This window comes from Odocoileus virginianus, chromosome 1, assembly GCF_023699985.2.
Source record: "Odocoileus virginianus isolate 20LAN1187 ecotype Illinois chromosome 1, Ovbor_1.2, whole genome shotgun sequence".
Lineage (NCBI taxonomy): Eukaryota > Metazoa > Chordata > Mammalia > Artiodactyla > Cervidae > Odocoileus > Odocoileus virginianus.
This window is the reverse complement of record NC_069674.1, coordinates 40,419,543-40,443,238: the sequence shown is the minus strand read 5'-3', so window position 1 is coordinate 40,443,238 and position 23,696 is coordinate 40,419,543. Positions and strand designations below refer to the sequence as shown.

General features: G+C 46.5%; 1 protein-coding gene, 1 long non-coding RNA gene and 1 pseudogene across 2 annotated transcripts; 2 read left to right on the top strand and 1 right to left on the bottom strand.

Moving 5' to 3' along the window:
- Position 1: 1 nt before the first annotated feature.
- LOC139035103 (uncharacterized) lies at positions 2-1,023 on the top strand. Its single transcript, XR_011487611.1, has 2 exons — positions 2-75; positions 162-1,023. It is a non-coding gene; the product is annotated as an uncharacterized lncRNA (long non-coding RNA).
- Positions 482-23,128, bottom strand: RAMP3 (receptor activity modifying protein 3). Its single transcript, XM_020893276.2, has 3 exons — positions 22,800-23,128; positions 4,288-4,420; positions 482-740 (listed from the first exon to the last, which is right to left on the bottom strand). Exons 1-3 carry the CDS (start codon positions 22,861-22,863, stop codon positions 485-487), a joined length of 453 nt encoding a protein of 150 aa, XP_020748935.2. The 5' UTR covers positions 22,864-23,128; the 3' UTR covers positions 482-484.
- On the top strand, positions 5,737-6,242 carry LOC139035101 (small ribosomal subunit protein eS24 pseudogene; annotated as a pseudogene).
- Positions 23,129-23,696: the final 568 nt, after the last annotated feature.

The following is a 23,696-nucleotide window of genomic DNA, read 5'->3' as shown; positions in this document are numbered from 1 at the left end:
AGAGTGGAGTCAGAGTGGGAGGTGAAGTCAGAATAGGAGATGGGTCCAGGGCTGAGCATGAAGTCAGAGTAGGAGGTGGGGCCAGGACCAGGGGTGGGACCAGAACTAGGGGTGGAGTCAGAGTAGGAGGTGGGGCCAGGGCCAGGGGTGGGGTCAGAGAGGTGGGGCCAGGGCCAGGGGTGGGGTCAGAGTGGGAAATGGGGTCGGGGTAGAGTCAGTTGTGAGGCGGGGTCAAGGTCAGGCCAGGGCAGGGCCCTAAGGGACTTGGTACTGCGCACACCAGAGGCCCCAGCCCAGTCTGGGACAGCGCAGGCGAAGCAGCAGTGATCTGTGCCCAGCACACAAGCTTCAGCCGCAGCACGTTTTCTGTCACCAGCTCAAGACCGCCGAAGCAGTGTTGGGGGCAACTGAAGCACCAGCTCAATCAGCCCTGCAGAACTTTCTTCCATCTCTCCGGGCATGGCCCTTCGGGCTCACCAGGCCCTCACAACACCTGGTCGGTGTGTTTGCTGCGCCACACCACCACACCAGTCATGGCGATGGTCAGCAGGACCGGCACGGTGATCAGCGGGATGAGAATTTCGTCTGGGGGGTCCTCCCAGTCTTGCCTGTCCACCGAGCAGTTTTGGAAGAACTGCCTATGGACGCCGGCGATGAAGCTCTCAGTCAAGGGGTTGGGCCAGTAGCAACCCACCACGTTGGTCTCCACCTCTGTGCAGTTGGTGAAGCTCTCGTAGTACCTATGAAGGCAGAGGGTTTGACCATTCAGCTCCCCCACCCCTTCTCACTTTGGCCCTGACTTACAGGAAAGTGGGGGGGCAGTGCTGTGTGGCCACCGGTTCTCAGCATGGCCCCAGGTCACATTGGAAGAGTAGCTTCCTGCTACAACCTCTCTTGGGCCTGCTGGTCTGGCAATATCCATCCCCCTGGCGTCCTTGCCCTGAGGTTCTCTCACGTGGTGGCCCCATACCCTACAAGAAACTCTGAGGCCATGAGCTCCCCAAAATATACCCCATGCCCTCATCTGCATCTCGTACATCATCCCTGCCCTCATCGTGGTCATCCACACTGTCACCTCCTCCCTACGAGGAAAGGAACTCCTAACACCTCAGGTCTGGACTCAGCCCCCAGGGTGCCAGTACCCCCAGGTCTTTCCAGAGGACACTCTGAGCCTGGGCTCTTTCTCCAAGACCAAAGGCCACAGCCCCTTGGCCTGCAGGGCCCTTCTCACCTAGGACCACTATATGGGCCTCCCAGGCGAGGAGATCTCTCTGAGACCAAGGGCTGGCTGTCCCCCAGTCAAGTTAACCTGGCTTCATTTACCTGACTGGGTGCGGGGAGGTGGGGGGGATCCCAACTGTGAGCTCAGCCCCAACCTGTCCTCCTCTCTGAAGTCACCTTCCTCAGCCCCCACCTGACTGGACACAAGGGACACCCTCTGCCCAGGGTCTTCCTGTCTGTGTTGACCAAACCTGGAAAGGCACTTAGCAAGCCACGAATGAGGAGCCACGTCCATCAAACAGGTAGGCTCCTGATGGTCCGTGCGGCCAACCAAGGGTTACCGCTAGCCGTCCCCAGAATTCAACCCAAAAGCCCACTGACCGAGGTTTACTGGCCTCTGGGGCTGCTGACCTATAGACTGGCAGCCATTGTTCAAGATGCTCTGGTCAGAGGGCTGGTTGAATATCTGCCTCAGTGTGCCAGCTCCGACCACTGCCCACCTGGCAAAGTGCTTCACACAGGACAGGTATGGGGCAGGAAGGGGTTCCTGCCTCAGCTCCCCACGGGAACTAGGCTTTGCACCCACCCTCCTCCTTCCGGTACTGACCCAGGAAGGGTGGTCTGAGTGACAGGAAGGAACTGCTTCCTGCAAGGAGCTTCCTGTCCACAACCTCATCTCTGCCTGGAAAGGCAGTGGGAAACAGGGCAGTGGATCCATTCAGCCAGACCCTTCGCCACTCCTCCTGGTAGCCCCGGAGCAACCGGTTTCCCAGCCCAAACATTTGGCTGGTTGGTCAGGCACACATCTGCCCGCATCCCTCTTATAACAGAGGCAAGGAAGAGCCACACAAGGCAAAAGAGGGCAGGAAACAAAGGTGACAGCCTGGAATCCACGTGCAGGGCTGTGATGTGGTCCTTGGGATGGGTCCAGGCTCTGAGTCACCTCACTAACCAGGTCCTCAGGCAAACCATCACCCCCAAGACCCACCCCTCCCACTGGGCCCCACCCAACACCCTGCAGAGCCCCCACCTGCCCCAGAGCTCACTGCAGCTGAGACAAGGTACAAGGAGCTGAGGAAGCTGTGCTGTGGACAACAAGCTAGCAGGAGGTGGAGGGTGAATTGAGGCCCATGTGACCCCCATGCACAGAAAACAGCACAAGATAGCAGCTTAGGGCTCAGGACGTGGAACCGATATCTTCCAACCTCAGCTTGGCCGACCATCTTCCTGACTTTGCCCACATTGCCTAGCCTCCCTGAGCCTCAGTTTCTCCACCTGTAAATGGAGTTCATAATTCTCAGCCAATAAGGTAATGGACCTTATTAGGTGAAAGCCCCCACCTTGGTGAAAAGACCACATTAGGTGCCGTGAATACACTTCTGGTAAGTGCCTGGCACATAGTAGGTTCTCAGTGAGGTCATGGGTGAGTCCCAAAGACTAGGACTTGGGCAGGGCTGAGACCTACAGGGCCATGTGCAGACTGCCCACGCTTGCTGCTTCTCAAGATCACTGGGAACTGACTGTATTGTGACAGAAAATGTTGTTACAATAAAAGACAGCAAAGGTGAGGCACTCAGGCACAAGGCAACAGTTGCAGAAGTCAACACCCACAGCCCAGCACCCCGCCCTTCCCAGGGCTGGGGAGGGAGATGAGGCAGGGACACACACCTTTCCACACACAGGTTCCAGGTGCTGTTAACTCATCAGCCTGCATTCAAACTGGAGATAAAATCAAGGTGTTCTTCCCAAGGAAGCTGCCATTTGTGTGGCATCACGGAACCAGGGTCACGACAAGCTCTGTTCTTCCCAAGCGACTCTGGTCACCCCGGGGCCTTTCCAAGCCCTCCCTTCAGTCTGTCTCCCAAAGCACCTTCCCTCCAGCCCCTGGGGTGCTCTCACAATGAGCAAAAACACAGCCATGGTCCAGAGGGGAAAGTTGGGATGTGGAGCCCAGAAGCCAGGCAAACTGCCCCTGGCAGATTCCCTCTTCCGCCAGCAAACTTTTCCCTAGTCCAATAGGCATCGGCCCCTCTCTCTTCAACTCCAAGACCCCCTCCTGGCTGACCCCTCTACTGTCCTCTGGCCCTGGGGCTGGATGTCTGTTTGATCTCACTGAGGCTTTAGCAGGTGACAGAGGCCCAGGACAGGAAACTCACACCTCTTCCCTAAACCTCCACCCCCGTGTGTCCACTTCAGGCTTGGTGTTCAGACCAGGTTCCAAGGAAAATAAGAAGCCTGGCCAAGGCCTTCTTGAACCCCACATCCCCTTTCCCAGCAGACACAAGAATTTTGTTCCATTTGGTTCAGTGAACAGCTATGTGTGGAGTCCATGAGGGGGCTGTGGATGTGCCCACAAGGAGCCACTGTCCCCTAGGGAGATGGCCATGGAAGCCCACAGAACAGCCTCTGGGAACAGAGAGCATAGGGGCCAGGGCCTTGGAGTGGAAACGGCTGATGCAACAGACAGAAACCCAGGGGTCCCAGCAGGCATGGCCCGCAGGACATGAATGCGGCAGCCACCAGCAGCATGCCAGGCAGAGACTTCTAAGTGGGAAGTGGGGGAAGGCAGGCACAGGCCACCAGTGATTTCCGAGGAGGTGAAAGGTGTACCGAGACACTTGATGCTGGATGTGATCAAGGGAGATGAAAAATATCTCAGAAGCTTCCAGAAAGTGGGGCCCTCTGTGGTGGGGCACTGCCCGCACCACACCAGGTAGAAACCAGTGGGACTCAGTTTCTCTGGGGTCCGATAGTCCTGACTGCCAACCCAGCCCTGGCTGGTGCTGTGAGGAAAACCCAAAATGACAAGTCCCCCCAGCACGGACCGTGAAGAGAGGCAGGCACCCGAGGGCAGGGCACCAACCACAATCAGAAAGGGGAGTGGGTGTCAGTGGTTCCCAGAGAAATGACCACCCTCAGGAGAGTGGAGGACGCACAACCTGGAGTGTCCAGTTTGGAGCAGCTAGTGTGGTCAGTGAGGGGAGTGAGGGGCTGGGAGGCTTGGAATGAACCTCGGAACTTGGGGAGCACAGGCGCAGTGGGCAGGGCATGGGCAGGGACACTCACACGATGAACTCCGAGAGGTTGCACCACTTCCAGACCTCTACCTTCTTCATCTTTTCGGCGAAGGTCTTGCTGCAGTGGGGCAGCATGGCCAACATATGCTTCTCATTGCAGCCACCCACCGGAGGAGACTCCCCTAGAGAGGAGAGAGTTGTGAGCATCACTAGGAAGGCTAGGTGCCGTCATGAACCTGAAGGCACGTGCTGATGCCCCTCAAGGTCAGCTGGGGGTCTTCTTCCATCACCTTGGCCTCCATGTAACTCAAGAAGGTTGAAGCCAGTGCAGAAAGAGGAACCCACGTTGAGGTGTCACTGAGACAGGACCCAGAGGGGTCACAGAAAGAAGTCCTCTAGTGAGGCATGGAAAGAAACAGGCAAGGGGAAGGCAGCATGCAGAAAGATGGGGGTCTTGGGAGTGGAGAGGCTGAGGGAAGATGGGTTCCAGTGGGATAAAATATAGGAGAGGACTTCCCTGGCGGTCCAGTGGTTAAGAATCTACCTGCCAATGCAGAGGACACGGGTTCAATCTCTGGTCTGGGAAGGTCCACATGCCATGGGGGCAAATAAGTCCGTACACCACAACTACTGAAGCCCAAGCACCTAGAGCCCATGGTCTGCAACAAGAGAAGCCACTTGAAAAATGGCAATGAGAAGCCCCTATGTCACAGCTAGAGAGTAGCTCTCATTGGTCTCTGCAGCTAGAGAAAGCTTGCATGAAGCAACAAAGACCCAACATAGCCAAAAATGAATAAATAAAATATTTAAATAAAATAAATATATAGGAGAAAGTCACTGTGTTCTTGTATAAGATGAAGTCTTCTCATATGACACTAAAAATACAAACAAAAGAAAAATATAGAAATTGAACTATATCAAATTTTTAGACTTTTGTGCTTCAAAAGATACCATCGAAAGAGTGAAGACATCCCACAATGAAAGCAAATATATGAAAATCATATCTCTGATACAGGGTTTATATCTAAAATATATAAAGAACTCCTATGACTATTAAACAAAAGCAATGACTCCTTTAAAAATTGGCAAAAGGGGAATTCCCTGGTGGTCCAGTGGTTAGGACTCAGTGCTTTCCCTGTCAGGACCTGGGTTCAAACCCTGGTTGGGGAACTAAGATCCCACAAATCATGTGGCACAGCCAAGGCGGGGCAAAAAAGGAATGAAAGGTTTGGAAGGTTCTTGTTCTATATATGAATTGATATAATATCACTTAGACTGTGATAAGTTAAAGATACATACTACAAATCCTAAATCAACCACTACAGTAACCAAAAAATAGTAATAATTACTGCCAATTAGTGAAGGGGAGGAAGAAGGAGAAATAAAAAGTGGAAAAAAGTACAAAGTCTAAAAGAAGAAAAAGAGAGAAGTGAGGGAAAGAACTGATGGTACCATGGTAGATTTAAAACTAACCATATCGCTCTTTTCCTCCCTGGCTGCTTGAAGATCAGCCGCCATCATGAACGACACAGTACCTATCCGGACTAGGAAGTTCATGACCAACCGGCTGCTTCAGCGGAATCAAATGATCATTGATGTTCTTCACCCTGGAAAGGCAACAGTACCTAAAACAGAAATTCGGGCAAAACTGGCCAAAATGTACAAGACCACACCAGATGTCATCTTTGTATTTGGATTCAGAACCCATTTTGGTGGTGGCAAGACAACTGGCTTCGGCATGATTTACGATTCCTTGGATTACGCGAAGAAGAATGAGCCCAAACATAGGCTTGCAAGACACGGCCTGTATGAGAAGAAAAGGACCTCAAGAAAACAGCGAAAAGAACGCAAGAACAGAATGAAGAAAGTTAGGGGGACTGCAAAGGCCAATGTTGGTGCTGGCAAAAAGAAGGAGTAAAGATTCTGCAGTGACTGTATCTGTGGTGCTTGTGCAGATTTTTCATGAAAGAATAAACTAAGACCTTTTCCAAAAAAAAAAAAAAACTAACCATATCAATAAATTATCACATTGAAAGTAAATGATCTTAGCACCTCAATAAAGAAAGAAAAATTGTTAGGACTTAATTGGTGGTCCAGGGGTTAAGACTCCAAGCTTCCCCTGCAGGGGGCGCAGGTTCGACCTTTAGTCAGGGAGCTAAGATCCTACATGCCACATGGCATAGCCAAAATTCAAAAAATGAAACAAGGATTGTTAGATGAAATCAAAAGGAAAAATCCAATCACAGACTATTTATATGTACCCGACCTTAAAATGACTCAAACAGATTCAGAGCAAAAGGTGGGAAACAATATGCCATGCTACCACTAATCCAAAGAAAGGTGTAATGGCTACATTAATACTGTACAAAGTATATTTCAGAGCCAAGAGTATCACCAGAGATGAGTCTTTCCATAATAACTAAAGACTCAATTCATTAACAGTAGTTGGGTGAAAGGGGAAGAAGTGACGTTGGAGGCTGGACCCAAAGGCAGACTAGTGCAGGTGTGCAGGCCTTCCCAGTTCACATAAAGCCTAACAGAAGGCAGAGGTGGGTTTCCAAACTCCACACTCCCCCACTGAACCCACCCTGAGCCTCAGAACCTTCACATCATGCAGTCCCAGGCAAGCAGCAGCCAAGCCAGAAACTGACACCCCTCAAAGAGGAGCCTTGCCATCTCTGCAGGAAGGAAGAGAGTGCCCTTCTGAAGTTAACCACAGCTAGATGCCCAGCCCCAACCCCTTGGAGTCACTGGTTTGCTGCGTGACTCTGGACAGACCCTTCACCTTGCTGGGCCTGTGTCTCCTCCTTTATAAAAGAGAGTGGTACTGATTCTGGGTGTTTTCACTAGTTAATAGTCATGCATCTCTTTCAACTTGTCTCCATCTGGCCACAACTGCCCCACCCACACACCACTCTGCCTGGACCCCCAGCCACCTAGCCCCCTTCCCAGGCTGCAGCAGGTCTGGCTTATGTGCTCCCAGGCTGTCGATCCAGTTCTATTTTAACATAGCTCTCAATTCTGAAGTCCTTGATGGAAACAATCTATTGTAATACAATTCTTCCGAAGGCAGAACAAAGCCATTCCCCTCTAAGGCTGGTGCAGACCACCATACCAGAGCCCACCTGGAGATCTCTGGGGCTAGGGGCCTCCCTCCCAGCCCCTCTCAGCACTGAGTCTCTCAGGATGACCACGTGAAGTGGAACAAAGGTGTCTGACTTGGCTGCACACCCACACTTCCTGAGGCCACAGCCCTGGCCCATGGCAAGGGTGACTCTGAGATTGGGACCAAACATTCGCATTTGTTTAAAAAAAAAAAAAAACCCACCCCTGCATGATTCCAATGTGCTGCCAGAGCTGCAAACAAGTAAGGAAAGCAATGCTTGCTCACAATGATGTGCACACAGGCATGGAGATCTTGTGCAATGAAGATTCTGAGCCAGTAGGCCTGCAGCACCAAGATGCTAATCTCTGACAAGTTCCAGGTGCTAAGAGGCCCTGCCCACACTCTGCAGAGTTAAGAGGCAGACAATGGGAGAGCTGAGGAGTCAGAGGTGGTCGAAAAGCCCTGCATGTTCTCCATGACTCTATTCCCAGCCCAGATGCACTCACTCTCCTCTCTGAGCCTCAGTTTCCCCTTCTGGAAATGAACACTGGCCTGGTTGCCCCTTGCTGGGCTTCCCTCAGCTTCAGTACTGACCAATGTCCATTGAGTGCCCTGTCCTAAGTGTGGTCCAACTCGCTGAGCCCCGCAACAGCCCAACAACACAGGGTCCCTGTGACCACTTGCTCAGTAACAGGGTCGGGGGCCAAACCCACATGCAGCCCTGGGTCCAGGCCGTGCAGGCCTAGAGTTAGTGGCTCTGGGGGGCACAGGCTCTCGGGCTGTGTGGAGGCAACTGAGAAGTCCACCTGTGCTCCATTCCCCTCTGACCACCCTGTTGCATGGGCATCTTTTCCTGCAGCTCCTTGACAGGGACCCCAACACAGGCTCCAGTCCACTTAATGTCCTCCACATCCAGCCATGTGCCCATTCCTGGGTCTGGCTGGCAGTCTCTGCAGGGTATTTACTTGGGTCTCCTGAGTGCCACCCTCCACCCACGGGCACGAGCCAGGCAGATCTCACACTGTGGTGTGCCCCTACTGATACTGCCTCTCCTCCCAGGTGCAGCCCAACTGGACCTGGCCATCTAGACCCTCTGGACCACCACCAAAATCCAACTGGACCTGGATCCATGGACCTGGATGATCTGGACTTTAATTCTCTGGGCCTGGACCCCTGGACCTGGAACATCTGGACATCCTCAGCCTAACCCAGCCACCACCTGTCAGATCACTGAGACCCAGTTCAGTGCTTCCTCCTCCTCCATCTCATTCTCCTCCTTCCCCCTGCACATCCTCCCTCTTGGAACTCCTTCCCCCTCTCCCTTCCTCCTTCCTCATTGACAAGAATCTCCATATATATCCCAGAATTGCCACACACCAACATGGCAGGGGCCTGGCCAGAGCAGGTTGAGGATGTGCCATCAAGGACCACGTGACATCCTGAGGCGAGTTTCCTGGGATAACTTCTCCTGCCCGTGGGGGGAGTGGGCAGTGTGCTATGAGGATGCACAGGACAGGCACCATGGGACACCTGTCAAGTGACCTCCATGAGGGGATGGAGGAACAGTTAAGTAGAGCACCATTTCTGACACACAGGCTTAAGGAACTCCCAGCAAAACCCAACAATCCATCCAGTGTTATAAGAGTGAGGTAAGTTTCTGGTACCGGGATGGGAGGTGGCGAGGTATCTGTCTAAAGTCCAGCACCAAGGAGAGAAGAGGGATGTGGGGCTGGGCTCAGCGGTACCAAGACTGGGACTTGGAAGTAAAACTTTCCTCTCTGGTGAGCTTGAGGTTTGCCTTTGAGAAGATAAGTGAGATTTACAAGTCCCTGGATGAAATACTTGGAAAGTCTTTAAATGCCTGAACTGACTGCCATTTCAAAGAAAAGAAGATAGTTGGTTTTGGAAAGTTCATGCTGTTTCCTCATTGAGTTTTAGAGATCAAGTCCTGAGCCTTTGGAATGGAAGCACTGACTCCAAGACCCTAGACTACCAGAGAACTAACCCTAGGGAGTATCAAATAGTGAGAACTCACACAAGGGAAACCACTTGAATACAAGACCCGCATCACCCAACCACCAGTAGCACCCAGTGCAGGATGCCTCATCTAAACAAGCAAAGCAAAAATACAAACCCAGTCATCAGCAGACAGGATTACCACTTCACTCAGCCTTGCCTATCAGAGGAAAAACAAACAAACAAAAACTCAGCACAAATCTCACATAAACACTGGACCAACCTTAGGAGGGCAGAAACCAAAAGGAAGAACAAATTCAACCATGAAGCCTGGGGAAAGGAGGCCTCAAACACAATAAATTTTTTAAAAAATAATGAAAAGGCAGAGAAATACTACACAAATGAGGGAACAAACTAGAAACACTGAAGTCCAAATTAATGAAGAGGAAATAGGCAAACTCCCTGAAAAAGGATTCAGAATAATGATAGTAAAGATGATCAAAAACCTTGAAAACAAAATGGAGGAAATGCAAAAATCAATTAACAAAGACCTAGAAGAACTAAAGAATAAACACACAGAGACAATACAATTACTGAAATTAAAAATACTCTAGAAGGAATTAATAGCAGAATATCTGAAGCAGAAGAACAAATCAGAGAGCTGGAAGATAAAATGGTGGAAATAACTTCTGCAGAGCAGAATAAAGTAAAAAGAATGAAAAGAACTGAGGCTAAACTCAAAGACATCTGGGACAATATCAAAAGTACCAACATTAGAATTATAGGGGTCCCAGAAGAAGAAGAGAAAAAGAAAGGGTATGAGAAATTTTTTGAAGAGATTATAGTTGAAAATTTCCCAACATGGAAAAGGAAATAGTCAATCAAGTCCAAGAGGCACAAAGAGTCCCATACAGGATAAACCCAAAGAGAAACATGCCAAGACACATACTAATCAAGCTAACAAAGACTAAACACAAAGAAAGAATATTAAAATAGCAAGGAAGAAGCAACAAGTAACAAACAAGGGAAATCCCGTATGCTTAACAGCTGATCTTTCAGCAGAAACTCTGCAGGCCAGAAGGGAATGGCAGGATATATTTAAAGTACTGAAAGGGAAAAAATATACAACCAAGATTACTGTACCTGGCAAGGATCTCATTTAAAATTGATGGAGAAATAAAAGCTTTTCAGACAAGCAATAGTAAAGAGAATTCAGTACCAACAAACCAGCTTTACAACAAATGTTAAAGGGACAACAAACTTCTTATATAGTCAAGAAATACAAGAGAAGAAAAAAGATCTACAAAATCAATCCCAAACAATTAAGAAAGTGGTGATAGGAACATATCTATCAATAATTACTTTAAATGTAAATGGATTAAATGATCCAACCAAAAGACACAGACTGGCTGAATGTATGCAAAAACAAGACCCATATATATGATGCCTACAAGAAACTCACTTCAGACCTAAAGACACATATAGACTGAAAGTGAAAGGATGGAAAAATATATTTCATGAAAATGGGAAGCAAAAGAAAGCTGAAGTAGCAATCCTCATATCGGACAAAATAGACCTTAAAATAAAGAATATTACAAGAGATAAGGAAGGACACTACATAATGATCAAGGGATCAATCCAAGAGGAAGACATAACAACTGTAAATATCTATGCACCCAACATAGGAGCACCTCAATAAGACAAACGCCAACAGACATAAAAGGATAAATTGACAATAACACAATAATAGTAGGAGACTTTAACACCCCCACTCACACCAATGGACAAATCATCAAAACAGAAAATTAATAAGGAAACACAAGTCTTAAATGATGCATTAGATGAGATGGATCTTACTGATATCTTCAGGACATTCCACCCAAATGCAAAAGAATACACCTTCTTCTCAAGTGCACATGGAACATTCTCCAGGACAGACCACATTTTGGGTCACAAATCAAACCTCAGTAAATTTAATAAAATTGAAATCGTATTAAGAATCTTCTCTGACCACAGTGCTATGAGACTAGATATCAATACAAGAAAAAAACTGTAAGAAACACAAACACATGGAGATTAAACAACATATTTCTAAATAACCAACAGGTTACTGAAGAAATCAAAAGATAAATCAAAAAATCTCTAGAAATAAATGACAATGAAAACATGACAACTCAAAACCTATGGGATACAGCAAAAGCAGTTCTAAGAGGGAAGTTTAGAACAATACAATCCTACCTCAAGAAACACAAAAAACATCGACTAGACAACCTAACTTTACACCTAAAACAACTGGAAAAGGAAGAACAAAAAAACCCCAAACTTAGTAGAAGGAAAGAAATCATGAAGATCCGATTGGAAATAAATGAAAAAGAAAGAAACAATAGTAAATACCAATAAAACTAAAAGCTGGCTCTTTGAGAAGATAAACAAAATTGACAAACCTTTAGCCAGACCCATCAAGAAAAAAAGAGAGAAGAATCAAATCAACAAAATTAGAAATGAAAAAGGAGAGGTTACAGCAGACAATGCAGAAATACAAAGGATTATAAGAGACTATTATGAACAACTATATGACAATAAAATGGATAACCTGGAAGAAATAAGCAGATTCTTAGAAAAGTTCAATCTTCCAAGACTGAACCAGGAAGAAATAGAAATTATGAACAACCCAATTACAACCAATGAAATTGAAGTTGTGATCAAAAATCTCTCAAAAAACAAAAGCCCAGGACCAGATGGCTTCACAGGAGAATTCTATCAAACATTTAGAGACGAGCTAATGCCTATCCTTGTAAAACTTTCAAAAAATTGCAGAGGAAGGAACACTTCCAAACTCATTCTACAAGGCCACCATCACCCTGATACCAAAACCAGACAAAGACAACACAAAAAAAGAAAACTATAGGCCAATATCACTGATGAATGTAGATGCAAAAATCTTTAACAAAATTTTGGCAAAGAGAATTCAGAAACACATCAAAAAGCTCATGCACCATGATCAAGTTGGGTTTATTCCAAGAATGCAAGGATTCTTCAGTATATGAAAACCAATCAATGTGATACATCATATTAACAAATTGAAAGATAAAAATCATATGATAATCTCAATAGATGCAGATAAAGCCTTTGACAAAAAACAGCACCTATTTATGATTAAAATTCTTCAAAAAAAATGGGCATAGAAGGAACCTACCTCAACATAGTAAAGGCCCTATATGATAAGCCTATAGCAAACATTATTCCCAAAGGTGAAAAACTGAAAGCATTCCCCCTAAGATCAGGAACAAGACAAAGGTGTCCACTTTCACCACTATTATTTAACATAGTTCTGGATGTCCTAGCTATAGCAATCAGAGAAGAAAGAGAAATAAAAGAAATCCAGATCAGAAAAGAAGAAGTAAAGCTCTCACTGTTTGCAGATGACATGATACTGTACATAGAAAACCCTAAAGACAGTATCAGAAAATTACTAGAGCTAATCAGTGAATTTAGCAAAGTTACGGGATACAAAATCAATACACAGAAATCACTTGCATTTCTATATACTAATAATGAAAAATCAGAAAGAGAAATTAAGGAATCAATCCCATTCACCACTGCAACAAGAAGAATTAAATATCTAGGAATAAACTTACCTAAGGAGACAAAAGAACTGTACACAGAAAATTATGACACTAATGAAAGAAATCAAAGATGACATAAACAGATGGAGATATATTCCATGTTCCTGGGTAGGAAGAATCAATATTGTGAAAATGACTATACTACCAAATGCAATCTACAAGATTCAATGCAATCCCTATCAAATTACCAATGGCATTTTTCACAGAAATAGAACAAAAAATTTCACAATTCACATGGAAACACAAAAGACCCCAAATGGCCAAAGCAGTCTTGAGAAAGAAGAATGGAGCTGGAGGAATCAACCTTCCTGACTCAGATTATACTACAAAGCTACAGTCATCAAGACAGTATGGCACTGGCACAAAAACAGAAATATAGACCAATGGAACAAGATAGAAAGCCCAGAGATAAACCCATGCACCTATGGTTACCTTATTTCTGACAAAGGAGGCAAGAATATACAATGGGGCAAAGACAGCCTCTTCAATAAATAGTGCTGGGAAAACTGGACAGCTACATGTAAAAGAATGAAATTAGAACACTTCCTAACACCATACACAAAGAGAAACTAAAAATGGATTAAAGACCTAAATGTAAGACCAGAAACTATAAAACTCTTATGGGAAAACAAGCAGAACACTCGATGACATAAATCAAAGCAAGATCCTCTATGACCCACCTCCTAGAGTAACAGAAATAAAAACAAAAGTAAACAGGTGGGACCTTATTAAACTTAAAAGCTTTTGCACAGCAAAGGAAACTACAAGCAAGGTGAAAAGACAACCCTCAGAATGGGAGAAAATAATAGCAAATGAAACAATTGACAAAGGACTCGTTTCCAAAATATACAAGCAGCTGATACAACTCAATGCCAGAAAAGCAAACAACCCAATCAAAAAGTGGGAAAAAGACCTAAACAGACATTTATCCAAAGAAGACATACAGATGGATAACAAACACATGAAAAGATGCTCAACATTGCTCATTATTAGAGAAATGCGAATCAAAACCACAATGAGATATCACCTCACACCAGGCAGAATGGCCATCATCAAAAAGTCTACAAACAACAAATGCTGGAGAGGATGTGGAGAAAAGGGAAGCTCTTGCACTGTTGGTGGAATGTAAATTGATACAGCCACTATGGAAGACAGTATGGAGATTCCTTAAAAAAACTAGGAATAAAATCACCATATGACCCAGCAATCCCACTCCTAGGCATATACCCTGAGGAAACCAAAATTGAAAAAAGCACATGTATCCCATTGTTCATTGCAGCACTATTTACAATAGCCAGAATATGGAAGCAACCTAGATGTTCATCGACAGATGAATGGATAAAGAAGTTGTGGTACACATACACAATGGAATGTTACTCAGCCATAAAAAGGAATGCATTTGAGTCAGTTCTGATGAGGTGGATGAAGCTAGAATCTATTATACAGAGTCAGAAAGAGAAAGATAAATATTGTGTTCTAACACATATATACGGAATCTAGAAGAATGGTACTGAAGAACTTATTTACAGGGCAGCAGTGGAGAAGCAAACATAGAGAATGGACTTATGGACATGGGGAGAGGGGAGGAGAGGGTGAGATGTATAGAAAGAGTAACATGGAAACATACATTACCACATTTAAAATAGATAGCCAACGGGAATTTGCTGTGTGGCTCAGGAAACTCAAACAGGGGCTCTGTGTCAACCTAGAGCGGTGGGATGGGGAGGGAGATGGGAGGGAGGTTCAAAAGGGAGGGGATCTATGTATACCTATGGCTGATTCATGTTTGACAGAAAACAACAAAATTGTATAAAGCAATTTTCCTTCAATAAAACAATAAATTAAAAAGAAAAACAAAAAAAGAATGAGGTAAAGATGCAGATTCCTGACAACACCAAGAAGGTAGATGGCTGCCATCCATTCAGGCTACCAGCTGCATTAGTAAAGGTCTCAGGAATTAACCTGGAATAGAAAACCATTTCAGTGGTTCTATCAGGGAAACAAAGGAAAGGCAGGCCTGTGTTTCTTTTGTCTAGGGGACTTTCAGACTCTGGGAGATGATAAAGAGCCAAACAGATGCATTTCCAAGAGAAAAGGCTTTTATGGCCAGTCATTTGGAAATGAAAAACAGGAGCTCTCATTCTCCTCCAGTGCAAGCAAGCAGCAAGCTGACCACGGCCTCAGTGGGCTCAGCAGTGATGGGCCATGGCCAGTACGGCTCTGGGACACTGTGGTGTCTGGAAGGTTCTGCCCTCAGCCCTTGTGGTCTGGCGAGTTCCCTCCCCATCCTGGACCTCAGTTTCCATATAGTGACGTCAGAGGACCTCCAAGGCACCTCTGAACCAAGCACCTCCTTGCAGCCACTGGGGTACCTGATATCCAGCACAGATCCTGGGCCCGCTTGAGTGCACAGAATCCAATGTGACAGGAGATGGCTCGACAGCAGGACATTACTCCACCAGTGACAAAAACAGTGACAGAGCCATGTGTATACACAGACACACCAGCATAGGTACTCCATCCGGTGGTGCTGTAAGTGAGCCCCTGGGGCCACAGATGCTAGCAAACTCAAGTGCTCACAGAATGTGTGCCAGGCACTGGCAGGGGCTTCCCATACATGCAATCCTCCATTCCATACTCCTAGGTCCCCACACAGAGCTATGGGGATTAAACTGATTGAATCCCACCGGCAGTCACGTGCATGCGTGCATGCTCAGTTGCTTCAGTCATGTCTGACTCTTTGGGACCCCATGGAATGCAGTCCTCCAGGCTCCTCTGTCCATGGGATTTCCCAAGCAAGAATACTGGAGTGGGTTGCCATGCCCTCCTCCGGGGGATCTTCCCAACCCAGGGATCGAACTCACATCTCTTGTAGCTCCTGCATTGCAGGCGGATTCTTTACTGCTAAGTCACCAGGGAAGCCCAACTGGCAGTCACAACAGCCCTTTCTAGGTTGCTAGAGTGGGAAAACCTGAGACTAAGTGCCACTAAATGTTTTATGATCATGGGGATGAAGTGCTGCCAAGAGAGGCATCCCGGGAGTAATATCCAAACCCAACAGTTTGGTCAAGGGCAAGGCATGAAACTGAGCCAGCAGGCCTTGGGTTAATTAGTAGAACTTCAAGCCAAAAGGAAAAAAAAAAAGGTGGGGGGCAGGGAAAGGCTTTTTAAACGCAAGTAAGTTTAGGACCCCATGGACTGTAGCCCGCCAGGCTCCTCTGTCCATGAAATTCTCCAGACGAGAATACTGGAGTGGGTTGCCATTCTCTTCTCCAGGGGAGCTTCCCAACCCAGGGATTGAACCCTGGTCTCCTGCACTTCAGGCAGACTCCTTACTGTCTGAGCCACCAGGAAGCCACATCATAATTGTGTCTTTATCTTTGGATAATATTACCAAAATTAATCTATAAATTACCAAAATTAATCTATGATCTCTACTTAACTGTCTTAAAGAAAAGTGAGCACTTACAAATCAAACATTTCTAAATACAACAAAAAACTAACCAAAATGAATTTCAGGTTCATGTGATCTGCAGAATATTAAGTATTAAATTAATATCCAGTATTAAGATTTGTTAATTAATACAGATACGTCTTCAGAGTCATCAGTACTACATATGATACTTCTCTTATACAAAGGTTTACTGAAAGTCAGTAAATTCATGTATATCTATTTAAAAAATTATCAACAAAAAAATTGATTTGCCATGATGATATTGTCATAAGTAGTAAAATACAAATGGTATAGAAGTTTTTAGACAAACTCTTTAGAAATGATTATGTTTTAACTTTTTCAGATTCTCAGTAACCTGAAACTTTAGAGTTTTGCTAAATTAAGCTAAATGATAAAAATTCATTGAAGGTCTAGGTCATTATTTTAAGATAAAATACTGGAACACTGATTATTATACAAGTCTAGCAATCTTTTGTCTTCTTAGGAGAGAAAAAACTAAAGACGTTTGTACCACGTTAAAGAGAGAAATTATGCTATAAAAGTGTATGTTTTTAGAGGTTATAAAACATGTTTATAAGTTTGTCAATTAGAAAATGTTAGTATAACAAACAGTTCAATTACTTGCCTTTTGGGTTTTGCTAGAGATTAGGGTTTTTAAGGATGAAAATTATAATAAATATGTAATTAAAACTACTAAAAATAATAGTCAGTTGTGTCCGACTCTGTGCGACCCTATGGACTGTAGCCTGCCAGGCTCCTCCATCCATGGAATTCTTCAGGCAAGAAAACTAAAGTCAGGTAGCCAGTGGCTAAAACTCTGCAGTCCCAGTGCAGGGGGCCCAGGTTCAAACCCTGGTCAGCAAACTAGATCCCATATGCTGCAACAAAGCATATACAGGCTGGAACAAAGATCCCACATGCCACAACTAAGAGTTTGCATGTCTGACGAAGATCAAAGATCCTGTGTCGCAACTAAGACCTGGCACAGCTATTTAGCTTTTTTAAAAAAAGAATGGAGATAGTTTTGTTAAAGAGAAAAGAAAAACAATTTTGCCCTAGAGCTCATTGTTTCTAGATGGGGAAAAGATAAGGGACAAACTTACATGAATACAGAAGTCGTGGAGGTTTATGTAAAAGGAATCTTAAGAAAAGTTTTATGCATGGTCAGGATTGAATAAGATTAGATTGAAGTTAATAAATGAATTTTATTATCAAAAGTAAACTAATACAAGACTGGAGTTTGGTTTTCTAACTCTGTTAAAAGAGCAATGTTTCCTGGAATATTGAGCTGTTTTTGATAAGAGATTTTAGGTTTCCTTCTCTAGCTAACTTTGAGTTCTCCAAATGGCCCCTGAAGCATCTCTGACAGAAATATTAAACTAGTCAAATTATTTGGTTTATTAAACTTCACGGAGAGCATTAAATGAAAAATTGACCTAGTAAAGTTGTCAGAGTATAACTACTCATGACATGTATCCTGCTCGCTTTAAGTCTACAGCCTGAAGTGCATGTACAATATTTGTGTGACAACTTGATATAACTGATAAGATGTGTAACCTATAAAGGGCTTCCCATGTGGTGCTAGTGGCAAAGAACTAGCAAGGTCTGTCAATGGAGAAGACATAAAAGACATGGGTTCAATCCCTGGGTGTGAAGATCCCCTGGAGTACCGCACAGCAACCCACTCCAATATTCTTGCCTGGAGAATCCCATGGACAGAGGGCCTGGCAGCAAGAGTCCACAGGGTTGCCAAGAGTCAGACATGACGGAAGCAACTCAGCACACACATATAACCTGTAAAATGTCCCACTGGTCAACATACCTTTGTAGTCCTTTGTTATGTCTGGTTAGTTTTCCTCCAACATGGATAACTAGGCGAACATATAAATGAAAAGTAGGACTAGCACCAAGGCAGAGGACAGACCCAGGGCAAGCAGCAAATATGATCAAGGGACAAATAGTTTTATCATCAATGCTTTCTACTGAAAGACTTGCAATCAAAAGGGGAAAATGATAGAAGAAATTTTCACATATTGAGGTATGTGGAAGTCATTCTGACTTACATGATTTAACTCAAATTTTATGCTAACTTAAAACAGCCTGTTTGTGGCCTATTTAACACACATCGTAGGGCTTCCCTGGTGGTCCAGTGGCTAAGACTCCATGCTCCCAATGCAAGGGACCTGAGGTCCATCCCTTGTCAGGGAATTAGATCCCACAAGTTGAAACTAAAAGTTCACATGCCACAACTAAAAGACTGCATGCTGCAACTAAGACCCTGCACTGCTGAATAAATAAATAAAAGAAATAAATATTTTTAAAAGAATTAATGACTGAAAGGTTGTAGACATGGAGTGACAAAAATAGCAGTTAGGCCTATAGCAGTCTCAGAATCTTTAGCTCTTCCCTGAAGAACTTAGATACCACTGTCCAATACATATTCCTGAGTTGTCTTAAGATAATAAAACCACCAGGGAGAAAGAGCTAACTGCCTGATGATCAAACTGCAGCCATAATACAAGCTGCTCCAATTTGAGGAGGGTTGTTCTGCACATAGCCCCCATCTGCACATCCTTGAAGCTTTCCCTTAAAAGCTCTTGCCCTGGGACTTCCCTGGCAGTCCAGTGGTTAAGACCTTGCCTTCCAGGGCAGGGGGCACAAGTTGGGTCCCTGGTCAGGGAGCTAAGATCCCACATGCCTTGAGGCCAAACAACTAAAACATAAAACGGAAGCAATATTGTAACAAATTCAATCAGTTCAGTTCAGTCTCTCAGTTGTATCCAACTCTTTGTGACCCCATGGACTACAGCATGCCAGGCTTCCCCATCCATCACCAACTCCCAGAGCTTGCTCAAACTCATATCCATGGAGTTGGTGATGCCATCCAACCATCTCATCTTCTGTTGTCCCCTTCTCCTCCTGCCTTCAATCTTCCCCAGCATCAGGGTCTTTTCTAATGAGTCAGCTCTTCACATCAGGTAGCCAAAGTACTGGAGCTTCAGCTTCAGCATCAGTCCTTCCAATGAATATTCAGGACTGATTTCCTTTAGGATTGACTGGTTTGATCTCCTTGCAGTCCAAGGGACTCTCAAGAGTCTTCTCCAGAGGGTGTGGAGAAAAGGGAACCCTCTTACACTGTTGGTGGGAATCCAAACTAGTACAGCCACTATGGAGAACAGTGTGGAGATTTCTTTAAAAACTGGAAATAGAACTGCCATATGACCCAGAAACCCCACTCCTAGGCATACACACCGAGGAAACCAGATCTGAAAGAGACACGTGTACCCCGATGTTCATCACAGCACTGTTTATAATAGCCAGGACATGGAAGCAACCTAGATGCCTATCAGCAGATGAATGGATAAGAAAGCTGTGATACATATACACAATGGAATATTACTCAGCCATTAAAAAGAATTCATTTGAATCAGTTCTAATGAGGTGGATAAAACTGGAGCCCATTATACAGACTGAAGTAAGCCAGAAAGAAAAACACCAATATAGTATACTAACGCATATATATGGAATTTAGAAAGATGGTAATGATAACCCTATATGCAAGACAGAAAAAGAGACACAGATGTATAGAACAGAATTTTGAACTCTATGGGAGAAGGCGAGGGTGGGATAATCTGAGAGAATAGCATCGAGACATGTATATTATCAAGTGTGAAACAGATCGCCAGTCCAGGTTGGATGCATGAGACAAGTGCTCGGGGCTGGTGCACTGGGATGACGCAGAGGGATGGGATGGGGAGGGATGTGGGAGGGGGGTTCAGGATGGGGAACACATGTAAATCCATGGCTGATTCATGTCAATGTATGGCAAAAACCACTACAATATTGTAAAGTAATTAGCCTCCAACTAATAAAAATAATTGGGGAAAAAAATAAAATTTTTTTTAAAAAAGAGTCTTCTCCAACACCACAGTTCAAAAGTCTCACTTCTTCTGCACTCAGCTCTCTTTATGGTCCAACTCTCACATCCATACAAGACTACTGGAAAAACCATAGCTTTGACTAGATGGACCTTTGTTGGCAAACTAATGTCTCTGCTTTTTAATATGCTGTCTAGGTCGGTCAACAAATTCAATAAAGACTTTTAAAATGGTCCACATTAAAAAAACATAAAATTTTAAAAAACATAAAATTATTATTTAAAAAATTGTAAAAGCTCTTGCCCTCTGGTTGGCAACTTGGAGTTTATTTGGATGGGCTGCCATCTTCCTAGGTTTCTGGCTTCCTGAATAGAGCATTTTTTCCCCCACTAGCCCTTGTGTCTTGAACACTGATTTCTGAGCATTGAGCAGTCAAACCTGAGTTCAGTTTCACCCCGGTCAGTAACAGGCACAGAGGCAGAGCCCTGGCTGAGCAGACTCCTGCTGGACCTCACCACCCCAGGGCCCTGCACAGCAGCACCTGCTTCTGAATTAGGGTTTGTAATTCTCAAAGCACCTTCCCTGATGGGCCCTTCAGAGCCTGTCTTCAATGGGCCCTTATGATCACTAGGAACAGCCCCCTTGCTAGCCCAGCTCCCTGTACCCACTTTGTACTGCCCAGAGGCAGCTCAGGGATGGCCGGGTGTCAGCAGCCAGAGCAGCCCTGGGACTCTCCTTCAAGATGCAGCAGCCTCTGGGGCTGATATGGCCCCTGCCCCATGTATGACAAAGCAGTACGTGCCCGTGAGCAGGTCTACCCTCTGCATCTCCTTGACTCAGTCAGGAGCCAGTTCCTGAGGTCCTCACTCTGATGGGGCCAGCACTGGACTGCATCTGCTGAGGGGCTGACCCGGACCCTGACCCTGGCTGGGGAGCCTGAGCCCAGGTTCTGTGGGCGAGGGACACCAGGTCCAATGAGACAAGATGAGGTGGCTCCCAGAACCACGCCAACATGAACCCAAGGCTATTAACATGGAAGGTTTCTCCACAGGGCCTGCCTTTGGTCCTTCTCAATTCCATGCTGTAGGCAGGCAAGGAGAGCCTCAGTGTCCGTCGTAATGAATCAGAGTCTTCTCCCATTACAAGAACCAAAATCTCCATCCAGACGTAGAAAACGGACTTGTGTACACAGGAGGGGAAGAAGAGGGTAGGACGAATTAAGGAAGTAGCACTGACATATATACATATGGCATATGTATATACATATACATGTACACTGACATATATACATATGTCATATGTATATATACATATATGTATATATATATGCTCTGTGATGACCTGGAGGGGTGGAATGGGAAAGGGGAGAGGGAGGGGATGTATATGTAATTATGATTGATTCACATTGTTGTATGGCAGAAACCAGCACATTTTAAAGTAATTATCCTCCAATAAAAAAATTAAAATTAAAAAAAAATCTTCATCCAAGGGCTTTGCATTTGAAGCTTGCTGAAATCCTGTATAAGTGTGCTCCTGATCTCCTGATTTCTGGAAGCCACCAATCACTCTTTCCTCTAACACAAAAATCCAGCTAACCCTAGGGCTCTAACCCTTGAATATGAAATGAAGTCATACTTTATCCACCCCAGACATCACCAGTGGAAAGATAACCTGGAGTTCAAGATGCCAATGGGCCTAAGCAGCTTTTTCCAAATGCCAGGTCATGGAAGCTGACAGTGGCAATGCAAACAAGCCCAACTTTACATCTTACAGTCAGGGAAACTGAGGCCAGTGAGAACAAGGGAGCACCCCAAAGGACCCAGGGGACAGTGGTCCCCCCAGGCCAGGGCTTCCCCTTCTCAGAACTGGCCAGGCTCAGGAAGGCTCTCCCACGAAAGCCCTCCCCAAACATGGATACCCTCTCACTAGTTCTTGGATGATTTCCTTAGAAGGATTTTTCAAAACAAGCATTTCATTCAATCCATTCCCAGTTTGTGAGCAACGTGTCTTCCCAGGATCTGGGAAGGGAAACCTCAGAAAGCCGCCCTCTGCCCCCTCCAGCCAGTTGCTCCAGACACAGGGATACACACTCACACTGAAACACTGTCCTCGGAGGACAGACACAGGAGGGAAGATCTAGCACTCCCACTTCTAGTCGTCTCATGCACACCCCTGCGCCGGCTGTGCACGCAGGAGCACACTGCCTCACAGGGAGGAGGGTGATGGACACGCCCGCCCGTCCCCAGCCCCAGAACAGCGAGGCCGGGGACATCGGAGCAGGGAGCAGCGGGTTCTGGCCGAGCCCGCTGGCGAAACACAGCCAGCAGGAGACCCTTCGCCTTCCTTCCAAGCCCGGTCCGTCACCATCAGCTGGAGCATCCTGGGGACAGTTCCTCCAGAGCCCGGCGCGCCGGGCTGGCCCAGGTCGGTGCTGAGGAGGAGGAGCAGCCAGGTGCAGAGGCGGGATGCCAAAGGCCGCGGGGATCCCACGACCCGCGAGGAGGTTGGGGCGCCCCGGCGCCGGACCCAGCGTCCCCTTACCGCAGAGCAGCAGCAGCAGCAGTAGTGGGGAAAAGTGGGGGCACCGCAGCGCTCTTGTCCCCATGGCTGGCCAGCTGTCGCGCGCGGTCCAGCTGTGACGCAACGTCCAGCGGCGCGCGGTGCAGCTGCGTCCCGGCTGGGGGCGCCCGGGGACCGAGTCCAGGCGGGGAGGGGCCGCCGAGAGCCCGCCCCCAGCAGGTGCCTGCCCCTAGGCTGTGCTCTCCGCCCTCTAGGAAGCACCTCCCTCCCCCCCAGCAGGTGCCTCCATCAGGTTGCGCTCCCCTGGGACGCGCTGCCCCTCAGGACGCTCCCATCCCTATGACGAGCCCCGCAAGGACGCGTCCTATCCTCAAGGACGTGTTCTCCCCTCACTGACCGGTCCTTCCCCCAGAACGCATCCCCTCCCCAGCGCAAGCCCCCTTCCTTCTGCCCTAAGGGTGCGCTCCTAGAAGACCTGGTGTCCAGCTGTGCTGGGGAGCGGGCTGGGAGGCGGGTGGGAGCCTGGCAGGGAGTGGGTGGGAGCCTGGCAGGGAGTGGGTGGGACCCAGCAGGTGCACCCACCCTCACCCCAGCCCACAAAGGAGCCCGGGAACGTGTCTGGAGGAAGATGGCTGTGTGACTCGGTGTCATGGGAGACCAGGGAAGGAGCAAGTGGGTGCAGGGGGCAGCCCCATGGGGAGAAAGTTGGCCGTGAGTGGAGGCATCTCTGCGTGGGGGTGCGAGGTGGGGACTTCAGGGTGGATCCCCAAGTTCTTATGGGCCTCAGGCCCTAGGATACCTTCCTGGGGCTTCCCTCTGCCAAGAACCTTTGCACCCCTCTGGACCAGAGAGAGGGGGGCATGCACACATCTACACTGACACACACCCCCCCACTGCCCACAGCTAGAACCAAGTCCT

What these genes read in the sequence shown, in the direction of transcription:
- RAMP3 (XM_020893276.2), bottom strand. Translation starts at nt 22,863, where the DNA reads ATGGGGACAAGAGCGCTGCGGTGCCCCCACTTTTCCCCACTACTGCTG. An exon ending in GCTGCTGCTGCTGCTCTGCG is followed by an intron (nt 4,421 to 22,799) that starts GTAAGGGGACGC and finishes TCTCCTCTCTAG; the next exon opens with GGGAGTCTCCTCCGGTGGGT. An exon ending in AACCTCTCGGAGTTCATCGT is followed by an intron (nt 741 to 4,287) that starts GTGAGTGTCCCT and finishes CTGCCTTCATAG; the next exon opens with GTACTACGAGAGCTTCACCA.